The 25069-nt window shown below is 38.7% G+C and overlaps 1 protein-coding gene across 1 annotated transcript in view; it reads right to left on the bottom strand.

Moving 5' to 3' along the window:
* Positions 1–24426, bottom strand: part of prkar2aa (protein kinase, cAMP-dependent, regulatory, type II, alpha A) — a 46581-nt gene extending 22155 nt beyond the window's left edge. Inside the window, exons 1-2 of the mRNA XM_085395054.1 lie at positions 23777–24426; positions 22696–22967 (exon numbers count right to left, since the gene is read on the bottom strand). Of these exons, the coding sequence (XP_085251180.1) occupies positions 22696–22942 (247 nt within the window). The 5' untranslated portion in view covers positions 22943–22967; positions 23777–24426. The remainder of the gene's footprint in view (positions 1–22695; positions 22968–23776) is intronic.
* Between the last annotated feature and the right edge of the window lie 643 nt (positions 24427–25069).

The following is a 25069-nucleotide window of genomic DNA, read 5'->3' on the forward strand; positions in this document are numbered from 1 at the left end:
GTTGTCTGTACTTTTGCCCTTTACATTTAAAGCACACACTGATTTCCGGACCACTGTTGCTTAGGTTTCACGTTCCTTTATATGGTCTATCTAAAAGACTAACTAATCACATATTTTACAAGTTAATACTGTCCTCCTCCGTGATTTTACTGTATCCTCAAATGGTGCCTAAATTCTTTTGGGTTTTTTGGTGTTTTTTTATTTGAATGCAAAAGATTGATTCCCTCTTCTTAGAGTCCAGAAGTTTTCAAAGGCTCATCTAGTTTCTTTTGGGCAGAGACAAGTCCATAAGAATTGCTTTTAACCTCCTAAGACTCGAACTCTTCCATGGCATGCATTTTTAATTTCTCTTTGATATTTGGGCATATTGGGACCCGATGAATATAAAAACAAAGAATTACCAGATTTTTTTTTAAACCAGATTTTTGTTTCTAAAAAAAAAATAAATAAATTAAAAAAAAAAAAAAAAAAAAAAAGAGCGCCATATGAGGACATTCGTTTAAAATTTCGATAGAACAGTGGCAGTATAATGTCCTCGTAAGTGGATATCAGGCCCTTGTAGAGCTAAATTTAGTATTTTGGTCTAAATAACCCAAAATGTGATGTCCACATATGTGGACACCAGGTCCTAGGAGGTTAAGTTCCCGTTGGTTGTCTGTGTCCCCTGATTGTAGGCAGCATACTGCTTGATTCCATATAACACTGAGGGCTCTGATATATTTAGCGCTGCCCTGGGATTACTGCTGCTGTGATACTGCAACCATATTTCAGTGCTGCCATGAAGGTTGCACTGAAATGACAGTGGTATGAGGAGCTACACCCGCAGGATCTTATCACAAACTGCTGATCTGCAGCAGTTCACATAAGTGATGATCACTGCACTGGCGATCTGCTGCTGCACTGTGTTTACTTCAGAACAGACCATTTTAATGCGATATAAAGTCTGGGCAGTGACGTGAACAGTGAGATGACTTTTCTCTGGTCCTGTGGTTTTTTAGAGCTATGCACTTCACCACCATGTGTGTCAAACTGCAACCAAAGTCAACAAACGAAACAGCAAGTAGACGTGGATCTTTCAGGGTGATTTAGGTGCAGTGTTGAGGTGAGAAACAATTGTGCTGCAGAAATCTTTTCAGCCCCACCCCCAAAAAATCTGAAAAGTAGATCTCTAATATTTAAAAATAAATCTACTCTAAAAACCCATTGACTCTGGTCTGATGACTTTGCTGATCAAGTGTTCCAGTGTAGCCAGTAGATGTTTGGATAATTTTCAAATGTCCATGCTAATGGCTAAAAAAAAAAAGTATATCTAAACCTTAACTGTAAAATAGTTTGTTTACAATAGTCAGTTTAAAAGTGATTTGGGTACTGTCACTCTGCAGAGTCCTCTGTTAAAAGGATGTAGATATAATAAAATTGTGTGTGCACATGCTTTTATGCATTTCCAGTGTGTGGGTGCATAAGGCTGCGCATGCAAAGCGTGAAGTGCTCTCCCTGCAGTCATGTGGCTGAGGGGGTTGGGGGCGGGGTAGGGTGGTGGTGGTGGCGGTACCAAGTGTACGCCTGAAGTTGCCTTGGCAACCTAACACAAAGAAGATCTCATTGCCATAACAACACAACCCCCTTCACAATCTCCCCCCCCCCCCCCCCCACACACACACACACACACCCACCCCACCCCAAACAATCCAGCTCGTAACAAGTAGAAGAGCACCCCCCTCCTCATGTTTTTTCCATTTCTCTCCATCCCTCCCTATACTCCCACGCACAGCTATAACAGCATTAACAGATGGAGGGAAGAGTAAAATAGAGAGGGGACCACAGAGGAAGAAACAAAAACACCAGAAGGGGTGATAGAGTGATTCTGACTGTGGAGGGGGAAACAAAGTGAAGGAAAAAAAAGAAAAAAAAGACTATAAAATGCCTTGATAGCATTTGATGAGTGATGACTATTGAGCTACCTTGTATGACTATCAATACAGAAAAGGAAAAAAGGAAGGAAAAAAAAGAGAGCACCCTGACTTGAGACTGTGCATAAATACAGGAAGTGGGCAAACTGATATGACAGGGGGAGGGAGAGAGAGAGATTCCCTGCTTGGTGTTTTCTATCGATTTCCCTTGCAACCTTTCTCAGTGTGTAACTGTCTGCTCAGCCCATCAATACATCATTCAGTTAGCTGGAGGAGACCAAATGAGGTATTTAGCCACAAGATGCTTCAAATTCCAATTCTGCAATGTTTGCTTCAACAACAGGCCTACTAGGTGATGACGCTAATAAGACTGACAAGTTTGAGAGGTACAGTTGAAGAAAACACAAAAGACAGATCTGCTACAGTTAACAAGGAATAAATGAGCCCCAACTTAAACTAAGGAAGCAGCGCTGGCTTTCAAAGCGTAGTGCTACAAGAAAAAAAGTGAAAAGTTTGGATTTGTCTGGTAATAGCTGCTCACACCTCCTAGTTTCCGTTTAACCACTCTTCCTGGAATAGTAACACTGAAATGGAGGAAATTTTTGGCTTTTAAAAGACCGGGTCAGTCCATTACATTAGCCATCCTGGCAGAGAGTCAAACACCATTTAGAGTCTTCAATCTATTAAACAGAATGAGTCTGGCAGAATAAAATAGTGATGGGGACTTAGGGCTGTTCGATATAACGATATATATCAGATGACGATGTAAAAACGTCTATCGTTTCATTTTACGCTATTGTTTGTTTCGTGGTGTCGCAAAATAAACTGTTTACAGCAATATTTTTTCATTATTTTGATGTCACTGTAGTGGCTATATTAATTTCTTCAAGTTCTCTCTTTCTCTTCTATTTAATGTAACCAGTGTTGGGTAAGTTGCTTTAAATTAGTAACTTAGTTACATTACTAGTTACTTCTATCAAAAGTAACTCAGTTACTTCAAGTTACTCGTTACTTTCAGAGTAACTAGTTACTAGGGAAAGTAACTTTGGTTTTACTCAGAATTCTCTTGTTAATGTGTTGCTTCCGTAACTGGATACCCAGCAAGATTGCCAGTCTTTTAGCTTGCTTACTTGCCACAAGTGCACTGTGCCACCTACCAATAGAAAGGAAAAAATTATGTGCACATTTCCACGAGAGAAATCCCACGCCTGATTCTATCCTAGCCTGCTTTTTACATCCAACACAAAGACTGCAGTCGTGGTGCTTTCGATTGTACTCAGAACTCGGAAATTCTGCCTTCTGAATAGGAAGATGTAGGTAACACCAGACTGCATATGAGCTGCATACAGAGCTGGACTGGGACAAAAAAAAAATTGTCCCGGGCATTTTGACTAGAGACCGGCCCACCATTATAGGAAAAATCATAAAGCCTTTGAATGAAAATAAACACTGTTGTGACAGTGATGTACACTGTTCTGATGGTATATATGTATTAATCAATTGTTTGTTGTAAGACTCAGATAATTATTTTTTTAAAAGTGACATTTTAAATGAGAATAAGAAAGTATTTCCTTGTGCCCCCCTTTCCCTTTTAATTCCCTACATGGACCTCTGGCAGCACTTTGCTAGACCCGCCCCTGCACAGTTACCAGCTGTCAGCTACGTAGAAAAGGATCCTGGTGTTATTTGTCTCTCAGAAACAGTTCATAACTTCTCTTCAACTCATTCATGTTAACTAAAAGGTAAACCTGTTTCTCCATCACAGCTCTGATGATTCAGTAAGGACATCTCCTGGTTTCATCTTTATGTTTCCCTCTCACCACATATCCAAACCGACATAATGACCAGCAGCTTTTACAGCTGTGGCTCCAGCAAACATCAGCTGATACTAGAAATTAATATTAAATAAATTCTAACAACAGCTGATCAAGCTTAAAAGTGCTGCTGTTGTTTACCACGACATCCGCTGGTTTCCTCTTTCTGGCGCAAAGTGGGCGATAAATAAACAAGAGAGAAAAGCCGATCAGCTGATCATTGATCAGTTTCATGATTGAAGTAGAAACAGCAGAGGGAGGGGGAGAGAATGAGAGGAGAAGAGGCAGCTGTGCAGCAAAGACATAGAATAACTCCAGCTTTGTGTCTTTTTCATTGTAGCTGAAGTCTGGGACAAACTGCGTTCCTTCTCAGCTCAACACGAAACGCATAATATTTTCTCTGAATGAGATGATTCCGTTTTTTACGGGACAGTTGGCAACTCTACTAATTAACCTTATGAACAAAATAAAGTTCAACATCAGTAACATAGCACCCACCCAGCTGTATAGAAACTCCGTCATGCTAGCTAGCACGCAGTACGAAAAAGTCAGCATAACGAAAATAAACTCCACCTAAACTTGGTTCATATCTGACCCAGATGGACTGCAGATTATAACTTCTTACCTGAAGTTCAGTTCACCTGACACTCTCGGACCAGCGGCCGCTTCAGGTCTCTCCTCTTGCCTCCCTTTTCCTTCATCCACCTGCTGGCCTCCACCACTTGCTAATGTTATTGAATCTGTGGAAGCTCCGCAATAGCCACCACACGAAGTAACGAATAACGAGCCTATCTAAATCCCAGTAACGAGTAACGCGTTCCTGGTTTTGGCATAATAACTAGTTACCGTGTTCGTTACCACAATAATAACGTAGTTACTGTAACGCGTTACTTAATAACGCATTAGTCCCAACACTGAATATAACCACACTACAGACAGACAAGTGTTTGTTTTTATGCGTTGTCATTAGCAACAACAACGGTAAAACCACCGCGTGTTCACTTGTTCCACGTAAACCTTTCACAATAAAGCTCAAAATCTTGTTGAGACTTTTCAAAATAAACTGATTCACGTGAAAGATGCAGAGTGTTTACGGATGAGAAGCAAAAATGAGCCATCAGGTGCTAAAAAATAAACCTTGGACTCAAATGTTAGAACAGGCTTTTCCCCGCAGCACGCTGTGTAATAAATACTCAAAGAAAACGGCGGCCGTTACAACCTATGTCTAAAAATGTATAGTTTCATGCATCAGTTAAAACACTCGACTTCAGGTTTGTGACACCCAGCTGGAAACACTTCACGCAAGTCGAACTGCCCGAGATTCACAGAATTTACAGAAAATGTTACATTTTTGTGATTTATACCGTTATCGGACGATAGATGTCTTAATATCGGGATATGAGATTTTGGACATATCGCACAGCCCTACGGGGACTTGATCGTGCTTGGCATGTATGTGCTGCTGGCAATTTTTCAGAACAACACTGAAAATAGACTATGTGTGACTATTTGACACCCTCTATTAAATTAAGAAAATTTACCTTAAAGTCTAACCCTAACTCAAGTTTAAAAAAATGATACACATGCACAGGTCCTATTACAGGAGGGGGAAGACCATTATTTTGCCAGCATATCAAACATAGCTGAAGAAGTGTAATGATTGATTGCTTTTTCATCTCTAATTCCACAGTAGCAACTCCCAATTACTGAGAAATTTGTATAGTTTCATCCCTACAACTTGGCTCAACCTGCAAAAATGAAATGTTAGTATTATTGTTTTGATATTGTGGCTTTATGTCTCATAGAAAAAAACAACAACTGCATCTAAAATGTTCACAGCTGATCTATGAATACATCCAAAATATAAAAACACACATTCAATAATCTTTCAATAAATGCAAAAAAACAAATATAATAACTTAGTTGGTACTAGCCCTGAGAATAAACTACGACTTTACAGACATTTGTGATTTGGAGTATTCTATCTATTCCTCTCTCCCCCCTCACCTAAAGCATATTCCCTGCTCAGCAACAATTCCTGCCATCTGTTCCTCCTCTCTCCATCTTTTTTCATCCAGTCCTCTCAGCCTCTATGCTTATGCCTGTTCCTCTTACTTTCTCCGCCTCTCAAGGCCTGATTGATAAGAGCGTCAAGGGTCAGGGTCAGATGTGGAGCTTCCCCTCACGTGTTACCTCTCCTCCAGAGCTAGCCACCAAGGACTTCAGCAAGACTCTACTGGCACGATCTCACATAAACACACTCGCATGCATTTACAAACAGTAGCTTAAACAGGCATTTGGACCCACAGCAAGACAGAAAGAGCAATCCACACAGATACATAAAGCATAAGAAAGGTGTTCATATAGGCACACAAACAGGAGATGTAGACACATAACTGGCAAGCTCAAAAGCAGACTCAATAAAGCACATCATCAGCTCGAGAAGTACTGCACACTCCCTTGTACACTGAATACAAATCCACTCACTGGAGGGAAAAGTACAGAGGATTGGCAGACTGGTCTGAAGTGGGGGAAAAAAAAATTCTCTGCCATTACCCTGCATGTCCTCCTCCACAGATAACATTTACACATGTACCCCTATATATCACCAGTCGGCAACAATACATTTTTTAATGCAATTTTTAACAGCGATTTTTAATGAATACAGTTTTATTAAATTTAACTAAATGCATAGTAGGGAATAGGGGCAATATACCCTCAAAATTATATCACAATATTTCAAGAAGATTTCTGAATCTACAGAAAAAATACAGAACAACATTTCATCAAAGCTTGCAGCTTGCAGGCAGCATTATTTATAATATCCTTTTCTAATGAGCAACTGTCACAAATGACCCATTACATAATTTGAAGTGTGAAGCTATTGAAGCAAGGTGCCAGCACCAGGAGCATTACAGTGCAACAGTAGTGACACAGCAATATATCAAGCATAAAGATGTAAGCACTAAAGTAGCCTAGGTAGTATTTTCTCTGGAAATTTTAAGTAAAACTATAATATAGTTGTTTAACACTTTAGTTTAACAGCAACAGAAGTAAGAGTTAATCCTGTAAAATAAAACTGAAAAACATTTTCTAGCTGGTATGTTGTATATCTTGGGCCAAGATTTTTAACCACTTGCTTTAAAACCCTGCCTTTTTACCATGTGACCATCCACTGTTTGCTCTTCCTGTCATATGGTGTGCAGCTAGCAAGTGAGTCGTTTGTTTACTTTTGGGTCGCATATCACCAGCTTCTAGCATCTCCTCCTTTGTATCCTTGTACTCACTGGTATGTTTTTGAAGTGGTGAACCAAGTTTGCCGTTTCCATCTTGTTCCCTAGCAGGAACAATCTTCTTGCAGATTTCCCAAAGTACTACGCTTTGTTATAGGCTGTTAAGCTAGTTCTCTTTTTAGGTACTAAATCTTCATGGGAGGCCTTACAGGCAGCTTTGCTCACAGACATACCTAGTCTCGTCTCCTTAGTGCACACAACTACTAAGGTAAATGCATAATGTTGCTATAGCAATGATATCATGATATGACATTTTAATATCATGTAAACATTTATACTTTTATTATTGGGCAATATGACACGGCACAGCTCTAGTAGGGATACAATAGGTGGACATGGTGGGCGACTGGGTCGTCTCAGAGTCTTAGTCCCAGAGTAGTGAATGTTTGTCTTTTTTTCGGCAACAAGAGAGCTACAACAACTTATTCCTTTTAGACTGGTCTTGTTGACCAAATGTTTTTTTTTTTTCCACAACTCTAGGTGAACTAAGCAGCAAGTGTAAAAAACTGAAGAAAAAAAAAAAAAGTGGTGACAAAATAGCTTTGCAGTAAAAATTAAATAATTTGATCTCAATTGTCTTATCAAGAACAGTATTCTCACTGTTTTCTGATAAATCAGTTCAGTGTGTGGTTTCTGAATGTGCCAACACATGTGGTTGCTTTACAGAGAGGAAGCAGATCGATAACAAACCTTGTGGCATCTTTTTGTGTCATACTGGGTTAAAATGTGTAGTGCAATGCAGGTATCAAGAACGCTGACATATCATGCCTGCTGGTTGCAGTGCGTCATACCAGAGTCAAATTATGAGTGTCAAGCAACCTGCCAATTACTGCATCTAGCAAATTGGGACCTTACCAAATAGACAGAGCACACTCTGAAAATGCTTAATATTTCAACAAAATGATAGTTAACACCAGTTAAGCCTCAGCCCAAATAACCAAAAACAACTTTTCAATATAACTCTTTTTAACAGTTGGAAGACTGTGCAAGAAATAGTTCTTTATGGATGCAGACTAATAACATAACCTGTTAATCAGGACAGCATAGAAATTTAGGAGATTTTAAGCAGCAATTCTTCAGGAGTTCGCGGGAGTAAAAAGACAATTGAGTGGCGAGATATGAGGTGCTACTGCAATGAGCCAAGCAGGATTTTGGCAAGTGCTGATATAGATTTTTGAGGAAAAATAGCTTTTATATCTCTATAAAGAGCAGTAAATCTACCAGCGCTACACTGAATGGTGCAAGAGCAATTTTACTCAGTAACTGGGCTATATCTTATACCCCATCTTAGGCAATTCGGCATAAAACAATAGCTTGTACAGTCACTGTGACATGCTGATGCAAAAACTAATGGTTGATGACATGTAATATAGAAAGTATGGATATAAAGGGACAAAGAAATTAAACTGGCACAGCCTATAGTTAGCTGTAATTTACCATGTGTTCTGGAATTTATGACTATGTAAAAATTTATTTTTGTTTTATTCATCTTATCCTCCACATTGTCTTTTCCTATACTTTTGATATGTACATACTACTTTTTTCCCCTTCCGTTTATGTTGGTCTTGGAGGATCTACCTTGCTTGTATCTTTACACTGCCCTTTCCTTCCTTGTCTACAGTACTGTGCCTGCAGTGACATTTGTTGTAAATGTTGCATCCTACTGTTCACCGATTCAGACTATTTCGATTCGTCCTTGCCAAAACAAACGTCTCAGCAGTTCTCAAAGCCTATACCTTCATCTTTTTTGTCATAATGCTTCCTCTTTTTGCTATTACACTTAGTTTAGTTACTGTTTCAGTCTGTGTTTCACACCATACGACTTTCTGCTCACTCCACATCCTGCCTATGATTTAACTCTTACCATCTCTCAACACAAAAAAAAGTCTCGTCCTCTCCCTCTTTCCCCTTGCCCCATATGTGACTCACTCATTTTCCCCAGTATCTAACTCCCTCTATCACACGCTCCCTAAGACTTAGGTCCTTAAAAGGAAGTAACCCTGTACTGCTTATAGCTGCATTGGTGTTAACCCTTTCCCATCACCACAGCCATCAGGTTTTCCAATGCCTCTAACGTCTTTAAGCTCAAATTGACTATTTTTCTTGTGTTTATTACTTCAATCTGTCACAAAATGTGATATTAAAGTAATATTGTCAAAACATTCTCACTAATACAATTTCCTGTATTACCCGTGTTTATGGGAACTTCTGGATAGTTTTTGACCACTAAAAATCAAATGCACTCCAAAGTGAACTTGTAGCAAATAACCAGAAAACCAAAAAAATGTGCCCTGCCACTTCCTAGTTAGACTCACACAGGGAGCAAAATGTTTTCTTTGTGTCAAGTAGAAGGTACATTCTGGCTTTTTAAAATGTGCTACTTTCCAAAGTCAACTTGTAGCTGGCTGTAATATAACAAACCTGTCATCCTTTGTTTTTGGTGAGAAAGATAACTCAAAGAGTCATCTATGGAGTGGAAAGCTAAACACATCCCTTAGGAGATGGTTTACTGTGTAACCCAAAAAGCACACAATTCACACAGAGAAAAAAAATAAATTGGCCGCACAGCTTACATGTGAGGTGGCTGAAAAGATCGACAACACAGCTAAAAATGTAATGTTTATTTTGATTACTCAGTTATCTGAAGTCTGACTTAAGTATATACTCCAAGTTATCACAAAAGTCTCACTAAAATTTCAAAGTTTGTAAGCAGCAGCAATGGCAGCACAGACACAGGCGTACGAAGGCTTTTGCAAATGATATTCAAGCACCACAAGAAAGTGCTTATTTAAGGTCTTTGGAAATCCCCCATGCCCCTGGTAGTGTTAATACTATGCAATTCCCAAGTATTTACACAGGGTAGCAGTTAGTGCAGCAAAAGAAGCACCACTCTTTTACAAACATCATGAGTGTGCTATCTTTTTCAATTATTGGACATCACATAGCATCAATGAAAACAAACAAACAAACAAACAAACAAACAAACAAACAAACAGGCACAGACAAACTATGCCACATGACACCAAGACTAATCAGCGTCAAGTGTCACTTTAATCCAGCAGGAGCTACTTGATGCAATCCTGACCATTCTGAGTAAACTAAGAGAGGTTACAGTTCACTGATGATTGTCTACTCAATAAAATACATATTACTGACTCATAACCTAGTAGTTATGACTTGATTATGGGAGTGACCAAGCTAAATGACTACACTGTAGTTTGTTTTCCCAGACTTCTTCTCTCAGGGGGGCAATACACTCTCTCTAATGACCAATATGCTGCCTACTCCCAAAAAGAAATTCTTAGAAACACCACATTCATGAAGACAGCTAATAGTTACTGGTGACCACTGATGACAGCTTTATGCTGATGTCAAAGCTGATGCACAGTACTTGTGCCAGTATCAAGGAATTTGTGTAATCTTGCACAAGAAAAAGGATGATAAAAGATGGTTAATATTACAAAAAACATGAATAGCTATAATGAATCATGTGCCATCTGGCCAATATCAATATTAGTACCAATATTACTCCTCACACCAGACAGTGGTATTACAGCCAATGACTGGTTACTGCTCAGGATGGTATTTTGTACTCTTATTTATGTACTCTCAGGACCCGAAGGATCTTGCACATTTGCAAATGTGAAAACGTGCATTCCCAGTGCACCAATGTTCATACATTGAATGGTAAAGGCTACTTTGGGGGTACAAAGCAGATCTATATAATATTAGGGAGTTGGTGTTGTTACTGTGGCTAACTGATGTAAGATTACTTGTACCCATGATAATGCTGCATGCATTTATTTTAATCTGCAGGATGACAAAGAATGTCATTAACGCCCAAGTTAAAAAAAAATAAAAATATATGACCTTCAACAGTACTGTGTGGTGGTACAACTATGAACTGCAGAACGGTCAGCCTGCACAGCCTAGAGCGTAACACATTCTGATCAAAGCACTGAAGTATAACATAAACAAAACCAATGTGGTTTCCCATTACATGACCATTTACAGTCACAAAAGTGGGTCAAAATTCCAAATTCTCAAGCTTATGTTTACAGTTAAATGTCAAATGGTAGTGAATTTAATTACCTAACTCATGGGTACCACTTGTTATGCCACTGAAACAGCCAAGCGTGTTTAACCTGGTCCTTCAGTCAAGTCAACAAATCCAACCCAGTACACATAATTAGTTTGTGTTACTATGGAAATGAAGGAAGTCTATAAGATTTAGAAAGCTAAATTTACAACAAACAGCAAAAGCAAACAAGTGACAGGTTGCACTCATCCTCCTTTTGTTTTTAATTAATCACTCTTATTTTCTTTGATTCTCACTTGCAGCTTCAATTCTTACTGACTGCCAATGAACAGAGCAGCTACTCTTTTAAGAAGAAAAACAGTAATAGGGTTATACAAACCCACATTATCAGAAGTGCAACGCAAGGACAGGGATATGAAAGTCAGTCATATCAAGGCTATGCAAATATATTGCTACAGATACTTGTTATGGAAGTGAGGGCTGTGAACTACCTGTGACCTCCCAACTTTCTTTATCTGATTCACAATTATGTGAGACCGCTCCCTTTCACTGTCATGTCCAGCAGCAATTGGCTGAGAGTATTTTCAAGGACAGTGGTTTCTATGGTAACAATAGCTGCAACAGTTTAGAGCGCCATGTTAAAGGCAATCTACATGTCTTGAAGCGAACCATTTCATTTTTATTTTAAAGGTAGTTATTTAGACCCCCTATTGTCAGGTAAGTGGTGAAAACTACTGGTGGGTTTTGGGATTCACCATTTATCATTATCAACTGTTAGCAAATAAAACAAATTTCTTTCACCAAGTATAGTCCATTCACATGGTTTTGTTAAAAGCAACCTGCCATTTCCTCCTACAAGGTGGTTGTGTTTTCAATCATGTTTGTCTGTAAACTAAAAACATCCCAAAATTCTAGGTGCGGGGGAAAAAAAAAACAACAAAAAACAAAACTGGCTTTGAAATTAATGCTTACCTTTAAAGTGGCGACACTGATCCATCATCATCAAATGAGAAACAAGGCAAACTGCTGGATTTTTTCCTTAATAGAATTTTTTTAAGCTAGAGAACAGAGTACATTTGTACATTTCGGTAGAAATACAGACAGTAGATCTGTAGGTCCAAGGTAAATGAGTAAAGAACCAGCGAGTGTTACAAGTTGCTACTGTTATAGCTGCTCAGCATAGCTGTTTATCTATCCACTTACATTAACTAATTATGGTAGTCTAAATCAATGAGCATCATATGTTAATGTTTAAACTTTTCTTTATGCAGCAAGTGAGAAACTCCAGTCTGCGTGTTTCTCTCTCAACAGGGCCACACATTATGCAATATGGAAGGTGGATCAGGAGGCCTGTTCTGCTGCCTAGCAGTGACGCCAAATAGTCGATAGACTATGGAGCAACTTGTCCAACCCTGAAGACCATTTTATTTCTTTTATTACTGTGCTAGTAAGTATTTTAATTCCAGATGTTGCATTCATAAATGATCTATAACAGGCTTACATCTTGTTTTAAAATGAACACTGGAAGTCCAGAAGGAATAGCTCTAGTATTGATGTAAACTACCACCATTCCCTACAACCCTTCCCTCCACACTAACCTATAGTGTTGGTTGGTATGGAAGGAAGGATTTTTGGAAGGCCGAGGTTTGAGGAACATGAAGGACTCCAATTTGCTATAACCTATATACTTCAGGTTCATCTCTCCTTTTACAAATCAAAGGAGTTTAGAAATTTAAAAAAAAATCCCCAATGACTTTTGCCTAACACAAAAAAAAAAATAAAAAAATAAAAAAAATGGCTAGTTTCATATGTAACAAATTACACAAACAAGCATTAGTGCTTGTCTACATAAAGCTTTCTCCTTGTGCATTCAATAAAATCCCATGAAATATAAAGTTCCAGGATGCCCAGTCTGAATTTTGTTGTGATTGTTTTTATTTGAACAACAAATTTATACAAATACCTGCTGCCTAGTGGCTCCAATATTAAAATGTTATTTGATGAGTTAAAGAAAACAAAAACCCTGCAAGGTTAATTTTTACCTCCTCAGCAACACTTGATGGAGGCCACTGTGCCACTGATTATTTAGGTTGATTATAACAAATCTCCTTTAAGCAGTTATGCAACAAAATATTGTATTATAGAATACTTCTGAACAGTATTTACATCCTGTCAGCTAAAGAGGCTGAAAGAGCAGATAAAGTAAAACTTTAAAGATATTTGGCTGATATTAACCACAGCTTTCTCGCTCATTCAGTCTCCTCTTCTCATTCATGCTTTCCTTCTTTCTCAATACCTCGAACCCTTGTTAATTCTCTTTCTTACTGTGCCAAAGATGGTTCTGCTAAACCGCCCTAATAACCTCTCTCTCTAAGCCATGTCACCTAATGAGATTGGGCAAGTACATCAAGACAAACACACGCAGGCCAAGGGAGACAGGGGATCGTGAGAATGACACAGTAGGTTCCAGTGGAAACAGAACGGCAAGCTGACAGACCGATTGAGAGAACAAAGGAGCACATGACTGTTGACATAAAATCCAAATTCAAATGTTTAAAGAGTGTATATATCAATTTCAACATGATGATGTCATCTTTGTCCTATTTTTAATTAAAATATAGGATTTACATGATTTGCAAAATATGAATCATAAATTTCCTTTTACACAATGTCCTACTTATTTAAGAACCAAGGTTAAAATGATGTGTTCTGTCATGGCTAACACATAGGTAAACAACCTGCCAATGGCGGACATTAAATACTAAGTTACTATGATATCTTTTATTTTTTTTAATAAATGCACGTATTTTTGGTAGAAATTAAAAAAAATAAACTGATAACCGACCAGGTTTCAGGTTCGTCAGTTCATTCTTATCTCACATCGCTAGGTTGTGAAACAGAACTAAAACAACAACTGTTGGTCACAGGCTTATCTGAGTTTACTGCATTGAACAGGCAGCTGACTTCATACTAAATGAATTATTCAAAATGTGTATATACATACTCAGACAACCAAGTTTCCCTTCAGCATTCACCTTTGAACCTTATGTGAACACAATTTTTCCTCTACACCAGGGGTGTCAATCATAAGGCCCAGTGGCCAGAATCAGCCTGGTAAAAACTCTAATCCGGCCCACTGGAAAGCTTAGGGAAATGGCTATTCATACTTCAAAAGTAATTTTGTAAGAGATAAAGAATTAAATGACGGAAAAATTCCTTTTTTTATCACCATCCACTATAGGAATTTCTGTTCAAAACTTTTCAATTTTGTAATTACAGGAGTCTGGGCTACCAGGATTTTCTTTCTGTAATTGTACATATTTAATTTGTGCTGACAGCTTTCTTCCATTTGCTGCATCAGCATTTCTTTATCATGTAGAAAATCTGAGATGTACTTTTGCACTTTTTTCTGATCTTAAGATATCTCAAGGATTAAATATGTAGTTAAACTTCCATCCATTGTCAGGAAGGGGGACTTGCACTGATGCAGCCCACTTAAAACTGAAGTGATGTAAAATGAGTTTGACAATCCTGCTCTGTACTATATGCGCTATAATTTCCATTTATAGATGTTTTCTATATGAATATATGAGAGCAGCATGAGCTAAGAGAGAATAATCAACAATGGCTGCTCCATGAAAAGGAAAAGCACTTGTTCACACAGGAAGCATGTTTGCAGACAATTCAATAGTGGCTAAGAGTGCTCAAAAATGACAAAACAATATAAGACATATGGATCTGATACATTTCTGTGACGATACATCTTTGGTATAAATCAGGAATCAGAGTGCCATGAAAATGTGTGAAAAAAAGCAAAAAAAAAAAAGCATTGGTTTACTTCTTAGTAAGGACCGGGATTCCCAAATTCCAGCCTGGAGCTATGGCCCTCTGAGACAAATGTGGCGCCAGTAACAACCCTAAACGCTGGAGGAATGAGTCCCACATCCTTTAGTTGTATTTGTTTCTTTTTATAATTTCAATTCAGGTCTTTGTCATCCTCCTTAACTTTGTTGCTATCCCATGCCCTCATCTGTTCACTCCCCTCTGTAGTTCCCCCGCTTTTCTCCCAGGAGAAACATCAATAAATGAGCATGTTTCTGATACCTAGAATATTGGTTTAGTGTTAGTTTTATTGCCTTTATTTGGCCAGTGAATTGAAACTAAAACTCTTGCTTTGTGGATTGTCCAAATTGGGGGAAAAACAACTGGTTAAAACATTTTCTACAAAAAACATTGATGCTTCTCAGCTCTTTTACTTCCTGCTCTCTTTCTTCTTACTTTAATTTGCACATCTTCATATACAGTGCGTATAGTAGGATAAATACAGCATGTTTTGTTAGAACACTGGGGTAAGCTAAATAACTTTGAGCCTTTAACTTTTTCAAAAAAAAGACTATAGTTTTATTTTTCAAGAAAGAGTGAAACCAAATCAAACTAAAGTACAGACCTGATCATTTCCACTGATGGGAAGTCTGGCTTATACCACATTATCTATTGCATATGACAATCAAAGGTGAGACATAACACATAATGAACTGAATTCACAAAACATCACAACTTCTTCTAATGCACCAAAGAGATCAACATGATGACATGACAGTAGTCTGCACTGGTCAACCTGACCCTTTTGCACGACTGGGACAGAGACAGTCTCCTGAGAGGGTTCCAGCCTGGATTTAATGTACACCAAGAAGGCTGGCATCATACTCAGATCTGTTGTCCAGAAATATGTAATCTAGATGCCTCTGATGGCGGTAATAAATCTACATATATGTGTCACTGAAGGCTTTAACTGGACTGGCGAGGCAGGGTTCAGACAGCATTATGATTCACAAGAATAGTGTGCTAGAGACACGGGATGCATATTAACTTCAAACAGGAGCAGCAGAAGATAAAATGCAATCTCTCTCTTTAAGCCAGTCATCCCTCACCACTTCCTTATTTTGTTGCAGGGACTAAGATGGCTAGAGGATAGAGAACAAGGAAGTACAAAGGTTCAAATGATGTCTACTAGCAAATACATGCAAGCCAAGTTGTCTCATAGCCTGCTGTACCAATAACCGATGACAATCCCTTAAATGGACAACGGAGATTAGGACAGCTACATTAAATGTCTCCTGAAATCTAATTTCCACATAAAGTGTTTGAGACTTGAAGAGTGACTAAAGAACTGACACTATAGCCATCTCAAACTATTTTAGTGTATTGTTATTTTAAAAAGATATAGATCGAGAAAATGATGTAAAGACAAATACTTCAAAAAGTCAGAAATATACAGAAATATACAAACAGGACAATAGAATTAAGAAAATTTGTTGGTTTCCATATACATTTTTTTTAATTCAAAGAGATGTGAAGAAACAGGGTGAAGAAAGGTAGAGAGATAAGGCTACAAAGACATTCAAACAAAGAGACACCAAGATTAAAAAAAATTTTAAAAAGCTGATAACGAAGTTTAAGCAGATTTAAAAAAAACAAAAAAAAAAACAAAACACCACACACACAATCTGAAGAAATCAAAGGAATAACACAACAAAGAGACAAATTTAGAGTTCTACAGTCTGATCAACAGGCAGACAAAAATTACATACATACATACATACATACATGCATACTACTCCCCTGGTGCTAAAAAGGAAAAGAAAACGCAGAGTGCACGAAAGAGATTATGACCTTAGCCATGTTTAAAGACTCCACCCCCCATTAGACTGGCATGCTTTAACCACGAATCATTTAGCAGCAGTACAAAGTTATTTAGCATAAGCAAAACAATTACATTACTAGTTAATTTATAATATATGATACAATACTGAAAAAAAATTTCTTACCGGTAAATGCTTTTTCTCAGCTTTACATACATAAACTTGTTATTGACATCAGCACAAAAAGTGGGCTTAAAAATTAGGTGCTTAAAGACGTATTTGACCATAAACGTGGTTCAAATTCCAGTATCGTGAATTTGGAACATCACATCTTCTGCTATGTACTCTACACGGTATTTAAAATAGATGGATAATGATCTCTGGTATTAATGATTAGTCAATCCAGGCAATTTTTAGCTTATTTTCCAATTAATGCAGAAAATGAATATCATTATTAAATGTATTGTAATTGTGTCTGCTGACGCACAACTTTGCCACTACTCCTCAATTTCTTGATTAAAGTGGTGTCACTGTCACACTGAAACTGCTGTGTGTAGGAAGGGCATGGAGAAGAGCAAAGGTGAGACAGACCCAGACAGATTTTATGACTTAATAATTGGTAATATCACGTATTGTCACCAACTGGGATAGGCAAAATTTTTCATAGTTGTATCTGAAGACTTTTCAGCTAGTACAGCCTACTCCTTCTTCTTCTTAATGCTATAAGTGTGGTATTACTCCCCTCTGAATATCCTATTACCAGCACTCCATTATCTTACAGCTGGTTCAGTTTATGTGTTTGGGCTACCGAGTTTAGATTCAGTCAGGTTCAGTCTATGGAGGTAGCCAATCCTACGAGGGTCACACAAACACCATGCTGGTAATTTGATAATTACTCGCCCTGAACATGAACAAAAACCCTGTTTTCATCTGGACAGAAGGCTAAAAAAAGGCATTTTCAAAACTTGTCTTTTTTGCATATGATAAAAATAAGACAAGAGTAAAGACAGCAACTGCATTAGTGAACTATCAGCCAGGCAGAGTAGTATGAGCCGTCTGGGGGCTTTTCCACTTAACACCATCAGACTGCCAGTCCAACTGGTCTCCATAGTAGGCTGGATGAGATTTGCCTGCAGGCTAAAAGCACCCTGGACATACACTGCTGTCTACTAATCAGGTCACCTGTTGCACAACACTAAACTGAGACTAGTCACAAGCACGCAAACCTACAGATATAAAATTGTGCACACTTACAGTGACAAAAGTCATTTGAGTGTACATGTACTCCCTCTTCCACTAATCACTGTTACCACTGTGCACAGACACAAAGCTCCTAGACGAAAATGAAAACTGACATCTCAGCTCGTCTTACTGAACCAATTATTAGTGTCTTTAGAGACAAAGCAGTCTGTACTTTCATCCCAAATAAGTGAAACTAAAGCACAAAGCAATATTAAGGGGGGAAAATGGTCCAGTAGCAAATGTATGAATTAGAGAGGGATAGAAAAAAATGAAAACAGTAGCAGGATCACAATTTACATCAAAGAAAACTATAGGAGTCTCTCTGTTTTCTCTTTTAGAAGCAGTTTGTTCTGACAATCATGTTATGAGTTAATTTTATCTACTAAAAAAAAAAAAGCCAAATCAAACTGCTTAAGAGACATAGGAAAAATATGGAGGGAAAAAAAGAGGGCCATAGAGGGAGAAAGGGAGCAAAGGAAGAGACTGGGGGGAGCAGGGTGTAAACAACACTGAGGTGGTGGTGACAGAGCAAGGGTGGAGACAGAAAGAGGTCACAGGCAGAATTTCATCACATTGTGTGCGGCCATACTCCGAGCTAAATTACGCAGAGCCTTTGACACAAACCAAACATGCAAGAAACACATTTTATCTATTCCACACAGAAACAAACTGTGGTCTGCATTGACAAACACATCCACACATTTGTCAGCTCATATGCCAAACTTGGACTGATAAATTTTGAGCTCTGATGAAGCTTTCGGATTTGGCCAGATGATGAATTCTGGGACTGGGGGACTCTTGTGGCCATGCAAAACTAGAACACAACCACATCTTCAATGCAAATCTACAAGTGCATGACAGTGTTTTTCTATCATGTTGGACAGATATGACAGAAACTAAAACACTTGACACTTGCAACACAAACTCAAAAATATTTTTTTTTTCAATTACTGGTGTTTCAACCATAGAGCTTTAATGTTTCCTGTACATTTTCTTTGGTAGAAGAACTTAAATACATAAATTTCTAACAGTATTTACTCTTAACAGGGCAAACACACTAACTCAAAACATTTACTCTAGGTTTAATCACATCAAAACAAACCTGATGACACACTGTCACGTTTAATTTGCACCTAAGTAAAACAGCAAATGAGTTTGAGATCTGGAAACCTTTTATTGCACTTTATTAAATTTTTGTAAGGCCCTCAATCCTGTTATTTAATGCGTTTCATTTTGATGACATTTAAAGGCTGGTGGACACCCTTCTTAGAAAGATGTCTATGTATCATTAAAAAAAAAATCTAACAGACCTTATCTCTTAATCTAATGGTGTGTTTAACAGCAACAGAAGATTTGCAGTCCGAAATGGATACCAACCATCTGGGAAAATTTGCACTTACTGTTGCAAGAGAGCTGCTGCGATGAAAAGGAAACACTGATGACGTTATGACTCCTCTCAAGATATCTGTTTTCAAAATACCAGTGCTTATAAATAATCAAAACAACACACGAAGGTAGAATTTTGAAAATATGGACCGATGCTTTTAAGGAAGGAAAAAAACTTTAAAGTGTTACAGTTAAATCATTACTAGACAAACTGGCTAAGACCTATTAATCTATGGAAAATCTGCACTCTGAAGAGAAAAATCTAAGCTAGCATTCTGTTATGAATCCATGCAGCACAACCATCTAGCTACAAAGCATTTCTACAAAGTTTTGTGCAGCTTAGAATAATTACATAAACCCATTCTCTTCTCCTCCCTCAATTATTTTTTTAATACAGCCTCTGCTTTATCCCTGCTGTCTTTCTTATAAAAACACTTTTAATTAGTTTCTATTATCATCTCTAGGAGTCATCTGTCCCTCCATCCATCTTTGACTAAAAAGCCCTGCTCGTTTCAGTCAGAGGCATCCATTCATCCCCTCCTGTTTCTCTTAGTGAACAAGCACTGCTAAACTGACAGTAGAGGAGGCAAGGAGAGGAAAACCACATATACAAATTAGAAAGATGCCCTTGTGTTGCACCCTTTTTCTCATTATCACTGTATTTCTGAAAATTGAGTAAAATGGACGCATTTGTTCTGGATTCAGCTACTAACCATTAAAGGTAAGTATGATGCAATCCTAATATTCACAGAAGTGAATTTTACTCCTGCCAAATACAAATCTTAAATTCACTACCAGAAACCCAGTTTGGTGTCCATGTCACCCATTCAGCAAAAAGAAAGAAGATTATAAAATTGTCAATAAATGACTTCTTAAAAGCTCAGCCTCAATATAAAAAGGGTTACTTAAAAACCTGAATATCACCAAAATATGATGGATGTATAACTAAATCCTCTATTGTTAACCAGCTTAGACCTGTGTGGTGAGCCCTAAGTGGATTCAGGCAGCAGGAGTTACAGAAACAAGACAAGTAAATTACCACAAGACGTCCTGTTTTTAGGGATACGGTGTACCATCCATGGAAATACACAAGCAGCTATCTAGTTCATTTACATGTTAGGCCTTTAGCCAACACACAATGATTTCCTTCAGAGCAAAAGAAAGGTTAAGAGCACACTGGTGAGTCATCGTAAATGTAAGTAGCCTATTAAAACAATAGAATTAACGTCTAAAGAATATCCAGATACCACAGATTCATGAAAAAAAAATCAACCAAAACAACACAACTGGAAAAGCACCTTGAACTTCTTTCAATTTTTTCTTGAATTCAGGGCCAGCTAAACAATATTTATATTAGACTGCACAGCTCAATACTATTTCAGCTCAATACTAATTTCACAACAGCCATACTTTATAAAGAGGATAGCAACTCAAAATACCTTACCTGCCAACTCAGCAGTAATACAGTTTAATCACTTGTGCTCTAAATGTGAGAAAAATTACTCCTAGTCTTGAGCAGAAGGCATGCAAGAGAGGACATGCAGCAAGTACCAAATTCAATAAAATGCCCCAAATAACCAATCATAATTCAAGTAAGTAGAAGTATGACATTTGTATTTTACCAGCATAGTTTGCAGACTGTGCTGATAGTTATGCAGAATGTCCCATTTATAGCTAACAGAACCAGGTTTGTATTTCTCACCTAAAAAAATAAGTAATGACGTTCTTGGTTTGTGGATTAAAAATGCTAATTTGGTGTCTTCAGTACTCAAGCAACTGTCTTAGAGCACGTGCTAGTGAACTAACTGAATTAGATCACTCTTTATACCTATAGGCTGCAGCAGTGGTCAGGCAAGAGCACATGATACCTTTCATTATGCAGGCCTGTGTTATTACCATGAGAAATAATGTTAATGTTCCCTGGGGGAAGTATACACAAGCCTACTGGATAATCTAATGTCATGGAAGTCATGTGTGTGAACTCCAGAATCCAGATTTCTCCCTGGAGCACAACTGTTGCAGCTCCCTTTCCTTTATTATCCCCTAGAATGAGGTGTGATTGCTAATCACTGTGTACTTGGACACATTTTTTTATGTCGTCACCAGGCTGGAATTTGAACGGTTGTGAAAGAATGCCATAACACAACTGCTTACTTTCACAAGTATGCAAAAGGACTCACTGAAACTCAAATACATCTGGCGCGTGTACACCAAAGCGTACGCACGCACACACACACACACACAACTCTCTCAGCTGAAGTCACAGCTGTTTTACAGCGGGCAGAACCCATTTTGTATTAGCAGAAAAAGAAAACATAATCCCTGTTCACAATGAGCCAGCTTGTACCAATCTACAAGGCTGGCCAACATTGCTTTCAGGAGAGATTAAAACTGTATATTTAAAACTGTATATTTGGCATAATTGTTAAACCACAAAACTAGAATAGAAGCTCAAAAAAAAAAGGAATACTAACAACAGGCCCAAAAAGAATAGATCTCATGAAGCCCAAAATTCACTTTAGTGCTCCGGTACCTGCTGGTGATTTGACAAAAGCTGTGCAGCCAGCTAGGTTGCAGCATTTGGGTTCCAATTACTATTTACAAACAAAAAAGGGGCTTCAGTTTTTATCTCCACATAGTTTCACATATATACATGATAGTTTACAGATGATGCCAGTGAACATACTGGTGTGATCTAGGTCACATTGCTCTCAGGAGCACAGAGGACAGCTGAGTTTGGGAGCAGCTTATATCTTATGCCAGTGTGCCAAACACAAGGGATTGATGCAAAAGAGGCCCAGTATCACTATTGAGGTACAATTTAGAGTTATATATACACACACATTCACTGCTCTGGGAAAACATCATGCCGATTTTGTTATTACAACATTATATGTCGTTACAGGACAGCTTTACCTTGTTACCTTTCGCATCTTGGGCTACTTCAGTTTTCTGGAAGTATAAATTTAATTTAAGAATATGTTAAAGAGCACATTGAATCTACATTTAACAAAGACGGCTCTTTCAGATCCTTAGACATGTAAATAATAAATTATTTCTGATCCTGAAAGTCAGATGATGAGAATGTAGTAGACCCAGATTAGATCATGTCTGCTTTGCCAAGCTGTCTGCTCAGTGGGATTTTCTGAGAGCAAGTGCATGTATGAAAATATGGCAGACGTAACACGCTAAAGAATCTCCCAAGAAGACGGATAAATTCTGACCATATCAGTGACAAGTCTTTGGGCCTCACCTTCACTTGCTCTTTCCCTAACAAAATCAAACAATCACTCATTGTGTCCCATTTCACTCACACAAGCACCTGCACCACAACAGCTGACAATCTCAACAACAAAAAGATCAACCTACGTTCAAAGTCGGAGTCATCATCTTCATCATCCTCTCCATTGGACTCTGTTTGCATCGGCTCCCCGTCAAACATCACTCCTTTTCCCGTCTTGCCACCTGTGCTGGCCCCATCCTGACTTCTGGTGTCCCGCAAACGGGTAAAGTATTGTACGGCAAAATCCACCAGGTCTGACGGCCTTTGTCGGAGCACCTCCACAGTGTAGCCCTGCAGCAGTTCTGTCAACCCAACCGGTATCTCAATACTCATGGCTGTGTGTGGCTTGATGTACTATCTAAAAGAGAAGAGAATATTTGTCACAACTGATCTTGGTACAGAATCATAATTGTGTTTAAGTGCAGGGCTGTGCTGTTGCCTATTTGCTGATTTACACAGCTGTGGCTTACTATAGACTACTATAAACGTGTGCATGACTTGTGAATGCTAAGTGACTGATGAAACCTATACAAATGAGAAAACTGATTAACTGAGTAGTTTGACAGCTACAGTCATTTATAACCAAGATAGTGTAATGTCATGTGAACTCTGCATGACATTGACAAGTTTATCTTTGGTTCAGCTCAGGAACACACAGTTCCCACAGCTGCACGTAATAGATATGAGCCTTGTGTTTTGTAAAGGGGCGATAAAAGCTGGGTTTCACTACTATTCAGGTTTGGTGTCGTCAGAAGCTGAGCTGTCAATCTGAGTGGGTAGCCGGCAGGAATTAGCTAGCAAAGCGGCTAAAAAGCTCCCACTCATGACAACTAGCTGGTACACGGTGCTGTTCAAGCCACACATCCAACTTGTCTAAACTCCTCTATTTAACTGAGCCTTAGTTAAGACGGAACGAGTGAAGAAAGCGTAGTCGAGATGTGTTTCAAGCACATTTTCACTTTCGAACCATTCAATTAGCTGTCGTGCTAGCTACTAAGCCACCTTCAAGGAAGCCTGTGCAGCTAGCTAACATTTGTAGTATGGCGTACTGGTTGTAGGTGCTAAGCCGCAGAAGAGTAGAAGACTTGATAGCCGCAAGCAGTGCAAGTTGTACAGGTTAAGCCATTTGTCAAGCTAACTTACTGCTGCGAAGTATGAGTCACTTACGTGCGATTCAGTCTCACCGGCTAAACTAGCCAGTCCCCTCCTTCCTGGTGTCTTCCTTGTTCGCTCTTATTTCGCGTCTTCTTTTAGCCAGTCTCTCTGCCAGTGTATGATCCGTATCCCTCCACAGAACACACTTGTCGAACGTAAAGCCAGCAATTTTACGTTACCGTCTCCTAACCTATCTAACCTTTGTGGGGGGTATTTCCCGTGCAAACCAACTGTATAGGGATGCTGGCTATTAAGTTGATAGGAGGGGAGTTTAAAAAAAAAAGGAAAAGAAAGAAAAAAAAAACACTCGACTTCACCGTCGCAGCCAACAGCGTCCACGCACTTTGTGAGGGAGGGACTTGCTGTGGCAATAAGGCAAGAGCAAGCTAGCTAGCAGGCTAACTGGCTGAATTGCTAACTAGCAATTGCTTGTTTTCTTTTGGGAACTGTCGCCACTCTCCGCAAGACACCAAGTCAGCTGCTGCAGCCAGGTGACAGAGCCTAACCTAGTTGTTCGCAACGTTATGCCACGCCGCCGTTAATTACAACGCAAAGTACCCGCGAAAATACTGTTTAAAACGTTACTGTAGTAGCAGCACTGCTAATGACAGCACGAGAACCCAGCAAAATTAAACGAAACACGTTTCCTCCCTCCCGGCGAGGCAATCCACGGCTCTACACGCACGAATGAACCACTGGCTCCGGAAAGCATGAGGAGGCGTGGTTACACAGTGAGCAGAGAGCGTTTGACGTAGAGTGACAGAAAACAGGGCCAATTAAAATAAAAAATTCCAATACCACAGCCAATTACATACAGCTCTTGGATTAGACGCGGTAGAGAAGGCAGAACCATATTTGTACAGTCACAAGAGGACCACACCTACAGAAGTGGCCTTGACAATTTGGTAAAGATGTGTGTGTGTGTAATAATTTAAACATTCTTTATATATGTAGACGCTGCTGAATGTGAATATCTGCCTTTGTCCAGCTGCCAATGAGGTGTCTCTGAGAATTATCATTATAGTTATGAGGACAATGGTCAATTTTGTTTCACTGTAACCCAAGTAACACACATTTTCCTGACAAATTAATTGCTGAAATGGGATGATATCAAATAGTAAACTGTATAAAAAGCTGCAACAAAAAACCTTTCTTGAACGGCCTTAACCTCGTTGGTGTTCACATGCTCTCATCACTTTCTAATTTTCGTCCTTAACCTGGTATCTTTTATCCTTTCCTTCTTTCCAGACTCTCTGGGCTTTCATAGATATGTTCAGATTAGGCAACAGTCTCTGCTATCACCCT

Source organism: Rhamphochromis longiceps, linkage group LG20 (assembly GCF_057381845.1).
Source record: "Rhamphochromis longiceps isolate RC_006_pf linkage group LG20, R_longiceps_female_GT1.1, whole genome shotgun sequence".
NCBI lineage: Eukaryota > Metazoa > Chordata > Actinopteri > Cichliformes > Cichlidae > Rhamphochromis > Rhamphochromis longiceps.